The following is a 12,636-nucleotide window of genomic DNA, read 5'->3' as shown; positions in this document are numbered from 1 at the left end:
ACAAATATAATAAAATAAAGGTGCAAAGGTTGTGAATCGTTGAGAAATAAAACAAAAATAAAATGGGGGGTATGGTAACTGTTTTTATATTTATATATTTTCATACTTTTACAGTGAATTTTTACAGTTTTATTGATTTTACACTGTATACGTAAAGTGTTCACGATGCCTTCCCCGTCTGTACTTTGACAGACGCGTGTTAAAGATAGATAACAAAAGTAAACATTTAAATCATTTTAAAGACAACAGTCATGTTAACGTACTACAAGGACATTTTGTTATGAAACAGTCGATTTAATACCTCTAAATGATCTACATGAGCAAACCGTCAGTGAGAAAATTGGCTATTTCTGTGACGTTATTCTTGATTCCTGACGCCGAGTTGGATTCTGAAATTAAAAACATTTCTCATGGCGGATTCCTGAGGATGAGTTGACGACTCTCGCGGTCTGTGTAGTCTGGTGGTCCGCTGTGTTGCCAGACAGCAGCAGAACATCTGGATGTAATTTAACTTTTCATGTTTGCCTCGCTACTGAGCTATATCTCTGTCGGATGATTACTATGAGAGGCTCTTATCTGCCAAAATATAAAGCAAAATAGATAAACTTAACCGAAAGCTGTGTCACATACATAGTTTTATTTCATTCCCCTTGAAACAAATACCACAATCAAAAAGAAAAAAGAAACATGGTGGTCCACAGTACATATTCATACCTGACCACAAAGAACATGTTGAACAACTCAAGAAAAAACAGAAGAAAGCTGGTGTACTGTATGTGTAAACTGGAAAGCATCTGTTGCATCCCAACATGTTGGTAATGTTTTTACATTTTTAAAAACTCCTAAGCCTAAGAGAAAATGTCCTTCTCGACCCATGCTCCACTCTTTAAACGGTAACTTCAGCGGCTCTCTTCGTGAAGAATTTGGCATTGTGTTTGTTCAAATGTGTCTTTCATCATCCTCATGTTTTTTTAATTACAATAAGGCTTTCGAACGCACTCGGGCGAAGGCATTTTTAGTCTTAAATGCTTTGAAGTGGCCTAAATTCTCTTCTCTTCACACCGGAGGCCACACATTTATTCTTTAAGGCTTCTTTTCCCCCCAAATTCCCACCTAATCCCATCAATTGTGAGCGAGTGAATTACACTTTGTGTATTGCTTTATTCCCTGACAGTCCATCTGAGCTGGTGACTGTGATGGAAATGTTGTTTTTTTTCATGCAAAGAGATCGGCTCGATTCACCACGAAGATGTCAAATAATGAAAAATAAAAGGACACTGATAAAAACTACATGATGGAACGACCTCAACTAAACTGAAGTGCAGCTTTCATTATTGTACAAGCTCAGAAACAAGACTGTGTGTGATGTTTACATTATAATCCTTACAATTTCCCCATTTTTTAAATACTATTTATGGTCAGCATTTTTTCAGCAGCAGTCCATCAACCTAGATAAAGTCAGGTTTTTCTTCTCTATGTAGTGGTTTTCTTGGTTAGTGGTGGAGTCGGCAGGAGAGGAGATAAGAATGTGATACAGCATTACTTCTCATTGGTATCGGCCTCACTGAGGCATGTCCGGCCTGTTTTTGTGCAGTTTTCCATTGAAAATCTGTCTTCCCGTCATCTCGTTGGACCGTCTTCTTCTGGAAGAATTAACTGTTCATCTCAACGCGCCCAACTCCTAAAATTCACAGCAGCCGATGGAAACGTGATGGAAAAATGGCCAATTATCGACTTCTATAATAAAACTTGTGCTCGTTTGGCTGCACCAGTGACTGTAATAAAGATGGATGACATGACAGCCGGCCCGAAGTGAAGCCAAAACACCTCAATCGCCCCCTGGTGGCCGGCTGCAGTAGCCTGCTGTCATGTCAAAAATTGCACTTGCTGTTACCACGGCGACCACGGGTGATGCCAAATCAACCAAGCCTTGAAATCTTAAGGATTATAACTTCAGCTATCGCTGCTCTCTGTCCAACAACCTCTGAATGTCCCTTCACAGTGATCTGGCATCAAAGGATACAACTAACTCATTTAAAACAGGATGAACCGATGTGATGCTGCCCGACCCGACTGACACATTAAGGCAAAAATAATAGAAATGTCTTTTAAAAATAGCAGATGCCACCATTCACTAAGGCAAAAAATCATCCACAAGCGTTCAGCAGAAGACTATTGCGACAACACAAGTACAGCGATGAAGAAGTGACGGGATCACAGCAAATGTTTACAGGAAGACAAAAACCCGGTGTCGGTCTTGGCACCGGGACCGCGCTGCTCCGAACGACGACATTCTGGACTTCAGTTACAAATTCACATTGTTTAGTCTTGAAAGCAGGAAATGATCAGACGTACTGCAGGAAACATTACTCCGGCGAAGGCAGATTTCAGTCTTTTGGTGGCTTTTCGCCAAATCTCATCAAGTGCTTCTTGTCAAGTTGTCGCCGCTTATTTGTTTTCTTGTCCAGCTTTTTTTTTTTCTTTCTTTTTTACAGCTACACCTCATTTATTTCGGTCAGCACCCAGAGAGAAGTAACACAAAAAAAAGAAGGTGACTTGTTAAAAAATAAACATACTTTGACGAGCTTGGAGCAGAACACCCTGACACATCAATAAAAGAAGATCCATGAATGAAAGAAAAACGTAGAAGTGGTTAAGAGGAGTTCATGCTCGTTGAGGTCCGGACCAGGATTGATCAGTCAAGAGTCCAGCAAGAGCAAAGCAACGGCGTCCAGCTTTCACACAATGTACTGGTACACGTCTGCCTTGCCGTGGTCGGGCGCTGCGAAGGGGCTCAGCCAGGCCATAGAGAACGGATGTCCAAACACCACCTTCATGTTCATCCATTTGGACTTCTTGGCCCATCTTCTCTCCTCCTTCTTCAGCTGTTCGATGCCCTGCAGGGACGAGACGGACAAACGGGAGAAGATGTGAGTCTCCAGTCAAAGCTGCCACTGAACGTACAGTCAAGGCGTGTGTTTAAATTTTAATGTACCAGCAGAAAATAACCACAGCAAAGGGATTAAAAATTAAGCACGTCTTGCATTCGTTTTGTCTCTTGGAGGTCTTTCTCGGGGTGAGGTGACTCACTCCTCAGCATTTCCTGATGTCTGTGAACATCACACACACACACAGATGGAGAACTGGAGGCCGTATTAGACTGAAATTGACTGAAATAGATGATCTTTGTAGTGAATATTATAGCACAGTGAGTCATCGTCGTGGGTGGTTTGAGCGGATACATTATGAGAAAATGCACTAATCTCAACCTACCTGGAGGCAATAAGTCAATTACCTGCTCCTACTCACATCTGTGCTCTGATTTAGCCAACGACAGACGGTATGAACACAGGATTTATTCTGGAAGTGAACACGGATGTATAAACATGCGCTTATCTATCACTCACTGTATTTGTTCTGACTGACTCTCTTTAGGCATTTTATGGTTTTGTTAGAGAGTCAACACTCTCGATTTTCATAAATGTTCAGCAATTATTACTTTGTTTGTTTCAATACCGATACCAGCATCAGAAATGCCTTCGATACAGCCTAAGATGCTGGATCGAGTATCAGCGAGAACATGAGTCTGTGCACCAGACAGCGTTGGAGTTTATTTTCTTTTTCAGAGATCCTTTATTGACTTGTTTAAGAAGAGGGTTTACTCGTGGGGAAATAACTAAGCTGAAGAGGACTGATAGCACACCAGAGATCCTTGAATTGATTTCTTTGGGACAGAGGGTTTACTCGGGACAAATTAGAGAAACCAAACTTTGTAACAATCTTTTTTTTAACCACATTTTTTGTTCTTCTACATCTGAGCAGCTTCCCGTCCAAGAGTTTAACAGAGTTTTTACTGCACACAAATTATGTAAACAGCAGGCAACTTGTGTAAGTTCAACCACATGTTAGCAAACTTTTTGTCCTGCGTATCTGTTGGGTGACAGGGGAAATATGATTCACAGGAAACAAAGCCGGCGTTCCTGTTTGTGGTTTTATCTTTGATATCAGCCTCACTGTTTACTGTTCATGCCGTTTAAGTAACTGCAAATGCAAAAGCCCAACATTTGCCACTGCTTCATGTGAAAAAACACGACGTTGGTTACAATTTTAAAGCCTTTGGTCATCACAACAACCCTGAATTTGTTTTCTGGAAAGCAGTTATGGTTTTTTGTTTGAGTGTAAACAACTGGAGGCCAGAACGTTTCCCATAATACCCAATAACCTTTCTGTCATTTCTAAAATTATGATACAGAGCAGCAACTCACATAGGAAAAATATATCTAATATTATCTCAGCCTTTGGGATCCATCTTTCACAGTGAATGTAATAAGCTTGGGACAAATGGTTGTTTTGTAATTATATTATATCAAATTGCAAAAATGTTCTCTGATCATGAATATGCTTGGAAGTGATGCAAGAGCTCAGTCTGCAAATCTCTGTCCACAATCCTCATTTAGATAAAATATTAAAAACTTTGCAAAACGCTTTTGATGCAACAATTACTTCTGACTCACTTTGTGCTGAAAATGAATAAATACAATTTATAGAAATGCAAATGAGTCTGACTGCTGTCTCAGTGAGGACACGTCCTCTGTAAGTTTGAGTGAACACTGCAGCACCCTGCAGGGAAGGTCACAGCCAGTGTAGCTCATTTTCCACAGAGCTGGTCGGATCTGATTCTCCAGCAAAAAGACAATTTAACCATCCCTCACTCGTGGTGACACGATGCCTGCTTTGACTCACCGTCTCATCGGTACAGATGGAGTGGACCTGGGTCCCAAACATGACTGCGGTGAAGATCAGAAAGAGGAGGCCCTCGAAGGAGAGGAGGATGAGGAGGATGACCGTTGATGGTGGGGAGAAGTTACTGCACTCTGGAGAGGGAGGGAGAGCAGAGAGAGAACGATCTGTCACGTATATGAACTATGAAGCGTAAAAACCTTCAGGTGTGTTAATACATTAATAATGAAGGGAAATCCTGAGATATAAGGGCGTAACTTTTAAGAATATCTCCCCAAGCTAGTCTCTTTCTAAGGAAATAATCAGCTACACTTGCACATGAAGTTGGATGGCAGTAAAACAGTTAAGTGTAGACTTACTTGTCCAGTCTTGTTCAAAGCAGAAAACAAAATGGAAAGCCACCATCATTAACGCATGGAAGGATATTAGTGCAATATACATCTGGGGGGGAGAAAAGAGTAAAACAAAGCACTGATTTAGTGTTTGGATAAGAAACTCAGAAACAATCACAACAAAATTTGAAAAACAAATGAGGGCTCTGGACAACTGACTGTGTTTCATGCTGAATATATACAAATCAAGGCCGTGTATGTGCTAAAGTAGAGTGTGAGGTACAGAACTGTAGTTAATGTGAGAGTGAGTATGTTGATATGAATGCTTGACCCATTTTACAGGCGTTGTTAATATGTGTTTATTTCCTGTTAACCTACAAATGTATTTAACTCTCTTCTGATTTTCCACTCGAGCACTCTTCGCTGTGTTTTTAAGGGTTCATTGTGTTCTGTGTTTTCTTGCACTTGCTTATTTTAAACTGGCAAATGACGTGAACAAGTAAAAGAGCTTCGAGGTAAATGATTACAACGTGTGTTTTTGGGCTCTGGTGTTTTTCGAGACTCACCGTGAAGAGAACAAAGTATTTCTGGTTGCTCTCTCCGACGCAGTTGTTCACCCAGGGACAGTGGTGGTCCATCTTTTTGATGCAGCGCTTACACACACTGCGGACACACAGATACATTATATAGATGAAGGATACTGCAGGGATCCCAAACAGAGGTAGCTACCTCCAGCATAGGTAAGTCGTTGGACAATACTAAACTTAACATGAATAAAACGTGTATAAGGGCTTCTGATGGATGTGAGAGACCAGAACAGACGGCTCTCTATCATGTTGTCTAGACTCTTTGTGTGTGTGAGGTTATTTATCTCGCAGAATTGCAGGTGGTTGACGTCTCCAGTCAGGTCTGATGACTCCCCATCTATCACCTGACACAGCAGAAAGTCAAACTCAACCCGTCTGCTTTGTTTTCCAACGTTGTGATCTATATTTAAAAAGCTGCCACCCTGTGTGCAACACATCACTCTTACAGACGAGTGTATCATCGCAGTCCATCATTTGAAACACCCACAAGGATGACTCATAATATTCTGCAGGAAAAAAAAATCAGTTTCATTCAAACTGACACCCATTGTTGCCTCTGAGACAGAATGACTCACTGGCTTTACAATTCAATTACTCTGCAGTGTTTTTGTGCTTTTCACGCCTCGAGATCCCAGGGAAACCACTGAGCCGCCGCAGAGGGAACTCCTTATTACCAAGCTGCAGAGTCTGCAGGGAAAAGCTACACAGCTACTCTAAATAAAGAGAAGAAAAAAAACATGCACAGGTGGAGGCAGGAGTCCCCAGTGAGAGAGAGAGGCATCGAGACTGTAAGGTGCAGACTTAAGCAGATCTTTGAAGTCGCAGAGTTTGCAGGGGGATCTCTTAATATTTTCTAACATTTACACACTGACACAGAAAGCTGTACCTGCAGTGGTGAGCTCGGTCGGGCTTGATGCTGCAGCACTTGGGACACTTGTACACCACCTGTCCTGGTTTGAGCTGCAGGCTCTCGATGAATTCTTTGGTAGCGTTCCCTTTAGGCACAGCTCCCTGAGAGAGAGGGGAGAAGAAAAAAAAAGATTCATTGACAAGAAATTCAGTCATTCATTTAGCTGGACAAGCTCTTTAAAGATGGAAATTCCTGCTCACAGCGAAGAAATTGATGAAAATGTATGATTTGGCTTCATTAGTTAGCTCAACAACAGGGCCAAACACACTGAAAGCGTCTGACACTCGTGATTTGAAGCCCACCTATTGTTTTCAACCACCAAACGCACATCAAAAGCATAATGAGACTGTCAGAGCGATGCAAAGACAGACGCAGAGTTTTTGTTTTGGGTTTGACAAGCTGCATGTGTCTTTGTATGTGTTGGGCACAACTGAGGTCACTTTAGAGGGATACGAGTACGACATATTAATGCCGATCCTGTGGTGTTGACATTTCAAATCTGATGCCTGCAATGCGCCATGGGAGCATGAAATGACGGGCTTCAACTGAGGGGCGTCGATTGTCGCTTTCAGTGCGTGCGGGCCTCATCACTCCTTGTCTCCTCTCTGCTCCGTCCTCCTGCCTGTGACTTGGAAATTGCTCTAATGGACGCCCTTGAAGGTAGTCTCAATTCCTACAATGCATCTCGAGGAGAGAGGAGGCTTGCCGGAGGAGCTGTTGGCCATTACAACACAACAGACAGATGCAGCCTGCTGGACGTCATATTTAATTGACGTCTTTTTGGAATAAAACTCTGAAGCATGGACATCTCATTTAGTTTAAAAGCCTGTTGCCTCGACTCAAGGATGTACAAACTGAGAAATAAGGAAAGGGGAAGATGACACTGGTTACTTTTATAAATCTTTTAGTTCAGGCTCTCTTTTAAACTCGACTGAACCGTGTTCAAAGGCTGCTTGAACAAAGACGAACGGAAGATTATTTCTACGGCAACTTGGGTGTGGGTGTTTTTGTCGAGTGTGAAGGAGATATCAGACTCTGATAATCTGATTTAACATACAGATTCACATACGGGCGATGTAACTGAAATACTACAGGCATTAAAACCAGATTTTTGAGCTACAAAAATCAACAATATTCTCCAGTTTATCTTAGATGGCATGTTTAGTTGCAGTATTTTGAGGCAGCTTATCAGAAGATGTATTACAGCCTATATGATTCAGTTGTTTCCTGACTGACCGGGTCTGTGCACATCGCCTTGAAGTGAGAGGCGAGGGCGAGGAAAGCGAGGCCGTTGAAGATCACCCCGTTGAAGAGGCTGTAGAACACGTTCTTGGCGGGCAGCAGCATGACGAACACCACCACGAACTCGGCGTAGAAGACCAGCATCCAGGTGATGACGCCGCACACGATGCCGCAGCCGTCGCGGATGAACCACATGGTGCCGGAGCCGGAGCGGGGCGGGGGAGGGGCGCAGTGCTCGGGCTTCAGGTAGCCAGCTTGCCGCTCGATGTCCCTGGTGCGGTGCCCCGGGCTCTTCATCCTACAACACCCGTGTCTCCAACCACATACTGCGAGGAGGAAGGAGAGGCAGATGGAGAGGAAGAGGGGGAGCGGAGAGATGGGAAGAAAATGAAAGAAGAAGGGAATTAGAGAATTAGCTGAGGGATTTGGAGCGAGTACATGTTGATGAGGGAAGGTTTTGGTGTACGTCTGCAATTATTCTCACTATCAGTTATTCTGAAGATTATTTTCTTGATTGTTTTGTCTATAAAACGCCAGAAAATAGTGAAAAATGCCAACAAACAACCTTAACTGTAACAAGAAAACACTTGATTGGAAAAATAAATTAAATGCTTGATGGATTCTCAAAATAATTGCGTGTCAGTCATCTAATCCTTTCAGCTGGATAGTCGTTTCCTGTCCTGAGCGCTTTACCTCCCACAACAATTAAGAGTCGGTGTAAAGCATCTAATAAGTGCTCTGCATCCTCGAGGAACATTAAGAGAGATACTAATACAACACGGTAAATCAGCAAATGAGCTTCAGGAACAATACTCAGGAGGAGGAATTAACAAACACTGGCTGGTCCGATCCCAACAGGCCGAAGAAATCCAGCCAGACTCACCCTGCAGCAAAAGAAGAGGCCGGAGAAACCATTTAGTGGAAACAATGCGTCAACAAAACAGCTTATACATTCATACTGAGCTTCGCTGTGTGTGTCCAGCTGTGAGAGGTCGACTTATGAAGCAGGTCTGACAAAGATGATGTGACTTCAAAGGGGATAAAACATCTGAAAAAAACAAAAACAGGCTCTGAGGAAGACGGGAACTCCTCACCGAGTGAAATCAACCTGCTGGGTCGTTCCTGAGGATTTAATATAGCCATTAACTGAGTAGTGATAGTCTAATCTCACTTTAATGTCCGCATTAATTAGGGCTCCACCAACGATCCAGGTAGTTAAACATGCTTCCCCCAGAGACGGGAATTTAATCAGAAAGAAAATGATGTGGTGTTCCTACAGGAGGTTTGGGATGAATTTCATCTGTCATTTCTGGATTAAACTAAAACATCTCACGGCCCATTACAGCACGAGTCCAGATCACTCCTGCAAGACTCTTTCTGCACACAGCACCAACATACCAGCATCACACCACACTGAAAGAGCAACCTGCTGAAGACATCCACAACGATAGGAAAAACAAATATGGAAATAATAGCATTGATAAAACACAAATCCTGCCAAGAGTTACACAATGAGCACCACACAAAAGGTCTTAAAATGAGCAGGAGTTTGTGGTATATTGCTTGAATTAGTCATCGTCAGGCAGCACTCCCAGTCTGAGAGTGAAGCCAAACAGCTCTACGATGATTCCTGTAAGTTTCAACAGGGATTAGTTCTCAAAAAAAAGTGTGTACCCATCAGTACGGCTGATTGCAACCTTTCAACTCCAACTCTGAAAACAGAGAGGAGGGCGACGTCTTGATTAACAATGCACTTCCTGGTTGGAACGACCTTTTCAAAATACACTACGGCCGACTCGAGCCCTGCTGCGTAGCCTCTTAACCCTCTTCACCACACTTGTCATCACACGGCAGGAGTCAGGCGCTGTGGGAGGTCATGTCGGAGGTCTGCTGTGTCTGCTGCTGCTATCGCTTTCACTAGAAGGCGAGGGATTATTGTACCATCTGTCTTGGCTCCAGTGGCAGCGAGCAGTGAATGTAAAGATATTTACACACATACTGTAGTACAATTCTGAGGTGCTTGTACTTTAGTATTTCCATGTAATGCTTCTTTATACTTTACCCACTGGTGCCAGTTACTATATAAATCCTCTGTGCCTGTCAGGTCAGCTTTAAATCCAGGTTTTCATTCAATATTCCTCCTTCTAATTTCTTTACAGTGCTTTCTAATGTTTTAATGGGCATCACAATGTTTAAATGTACAATGTAAAGCACTTTAAATTGGCTATGTGTATTAAAACATGCCCTACAAAAATATATTTGACAACTGACAGCTATCATACTGTACCCATGTGCTTTTCTAAGGTATTGAATTACACCAAACAAGTTTCATCACTGTCAGGACATAACATTTTGTGAAATTATAATAAAGAGTTTGTTCAACGATAAAAGCCCTCCTGTTTTCGTTCCTTTAAGGGTCCTTCCAACTGATATGAACAATAATAGATAATATATGACAAAAAAGCAGCAAACCCACACATTTAAGAAGCTGAAACCAGCAATTTTGATATTTTTGCTTTAAAAATGATCGACCGATCGATTATTTGACCATTCGTTCCAGCTGTATCCTCAGATCAAACAAAATGTCAGCACAGGAAATCACATGAAGGCTGTTTGCTTCTCTGTTAAATGTAATTTCATATCAAGGGCTTGCAAAAAAAACAGAAAAACTTGCTAAACAGGTTTTTGTTTTATCAGTCTAAGCTAACAGTTGGTACTTCATGTGACTGTTTACCAGTATAGATCTGATTCAGCTGGTGGCAGCAGGCCAGTTCGAGAGAAGCTGGTTCCAGCGAGGGGGGCAAACAGGACGCTTGACAACATAATTGTTGTGTAGACTTTAAATGTTTCACTCCATTATCAAACCAACAAAGCTTCCATGACCCTGAATCTGTGGAGATAAAGACAGGACTTCCTATAATCAACCACTCAGAAGTCTTGGAGTGAGATTGACTGTAAAACCAGAGTTGATTAACAACTACAGAGCAAGTCAACGGTTTCTTTTCTTGCAGACTGAAGAATGAGTCTATAGATTTCTCTCCGTGAATGGCTGGTGTTAGCATGAAAACAACTAACTGACAGTGACTCGATTGTAACAGAAGCTATTCACGTTACTGCAGCTCCAGGACAGTGAAAGTGTTGCTGTGTTATTCTTTGCCAATGTGAAACACCACAACCACGATGCCTCTGCAGTACTGTAATATTAGATGTAGTATGTGAAAGTGACAGATTTATGCAGCAGCAGTGACTCAAATATTCAATTAATGATTTAACCCAGCATGACAGCACTGACTGATGACATTTAATAAGCTTTAACAAGTGAATGTTGCCCAAAAAAATGTTATATCTATTCACAGTTTGTGTGAGGCGGCGACCGCTCGTTGTCATAGTGATTATCATGGCATCAAAGGAGGAATTCAGGTAAAGTAGAAGGGAATAAACGGGCGGATGGACGAGATAAACAAGCACAGGACTTTCACCCAGCAGACTACAGTTAAAAACGTTACGTACGTAAAGTCTGTGAGTTCATAACTGAGGTACATTAGTGGTGATCCCTCCTCAGACAGCTTAACGCCCATTCACACCTGTACTCACCTAACCTTAACGATAAGAGGCCCCAACGACTCTGAAACTAAATGGATGGTCTTTGCCTTTTTGGGGGAGGGGTTGTATTCCTCGGTTAGACAGATATCGTGATATATTGTTAGATTATGACCTTGCAATATACTGATTATCGCAGAATCGCTGTATTATAATACTATAATTATCGTGGGCAACGTATCATGAATCATATTGTGAGCTACTCTGAGTTTCCACCCGTCTGACTGTGAAGGTAAAGAGAACAAGTAGGACTGGACCGGTCTGGAGAGTTGTGAAAAAAATGACATCACTTTACTGTAACGCAGCTTTTAAAATCAGGAAAAGACAACACCTGTATGAAGATATAACCATAATCAAAGTCTCAGGCGATATTTTAGGATGTGATATATTGATGAGGTTTTGTCCAGCCGTGGTTTCTGGCCCACACAAGACATTTCAAGACCAGAATTCATTTCCTTCCATCTTGATTCTTGCATTTCAAATAGGTTCACCTGTAAAGTATTACTCTAATGAATGCATAGGTAGAAACACACTATTTTCCAGCTTTGATTGAATCGTGTTAGTGACCTTAAACATGTCTGAAGTGCCCCTGAGTCTGATCCTGGGAGGGTGTTTCCTGGCTAATTGACTTCTGACCTCCCTGAACATGAGTTCAAGAAAAAGGGGAACTATAAATGACCTTATTATACAGTCATTATGGCCTTTTTAGGGCTATAAATAAGTGGACTTCCAGAAAGTAGCCGAGCAGGAAGTAACTCTGGCAGCTGCAGCAGGATATCTGGATGTAGTTGATGTAACAGTCCGTGAACGTCACATTGAACTATTTCAACAGTTAACACTGAAGCAGGTTTAATAAAAACATACCTCGCAGTCTCCTGGCTTGTGGACTACAGTTTCTTGAGGTCCTGTCTCAGTTTCCAGCCTTTTTTTGAGGTCAAAACACCTCCAGAATGAGAGCGTCTCCTCCGCCGCTCCCTCTGTTAGCGCAATCCCAGCTAACCTCACCGATGTGCGGGCAGCTCCGCTCAGCAGCTCCCGCTCTCACCACCGCCGCCTCGGTTTCGACGAGGAGCTAATTAACCTGCTCGTATGCTAACACACCCGGGGACCGAGCCTTAAAAACAGGCCGGGTGTCTTACTTATCGTTATAAAAGGGCTTTTTGGAGCAGTAGGACAACACAACACAACCGAGAGCGAACCAGGAAGTCCGACACTGTCTCCTGCT

At 42.3% G+C, this 12,636-nt stretch overlaps 1 protein-coding gene across 1 annotated transcript; it reads right to left on the bottom strand.

Moving 5' to 3' along the window:
• Window positions 1-617: 617 nt before the first annotated feature.
• Window positions 618-12,406, bottom strand: zdhhc3b (zDHHC palmitoyltransferase 3b). Its single transcript, XM_084380007.1, has 7 exons — window positions 12,276-12,406; window positions 7,806-8,137; window positions 6,546-6,670; window positions 5,639-5,735; window positions 5,100-5,181; window positions 4,744-4,874; window positions 618-2,897 (listed from the first exon to the last, which is right to left on the bottom strand). Exons 2-7 carry the CDS (start codon window positions 8,106-8,108, stop codon window positions 2,739-2,741), a joined length of 897 nt encoding a protein of 298 aa, XP_084236133.1. The 5' UTR covers window positions 8,109-8,137; window positions 12,276-12,406; the 3' UTR covers window positions 618-2,738.
• Window positions 12,407-12,636: the final 230 nt, after the last annotated feature.

Source organism: Pagrus pagrus, assembly GCF_965226575.1.
Source record: "Pagrus pagrus genome assembly, chromosome: 17".
NCBI classification, from domain to species: Eukaryota; Metazoa; Chordata; class Actinopteri; order Spariformes; family Sparidae; genus Pagrus; species Pagrus pagrus.
The sequence above is the reverse complement of the archived record's forward strand: the minus strand, read 5'-3'. Positions and strand labels throughout refer to the sequence as shown.

Bases quoted from the DNA above. Each gene is read 5' to 3' on its own strand.
- zdhhc3b (XM_084380007.1), bottom strand. From the start codon at position 8,108: ATGAAGAGCCCGGGGCACCGCACCAGGGACATCGAGCGGCAAGCTGGC. The intron at 5,736-6,545 runs GTACAGCTTTCT...GTGTGTCCGCAG, and splicing joins GACCGAGCTCACCACTGCAG to TGTGTGTAAGCGCTGCATCA. The intron at 2,898-4,743 runs GTGAGTCAAAGC...TCGTCCCTGCAG, and splicing joins CCATCTGTACCGATGAGACG to GGCATCGAACAGCTGAAGAA.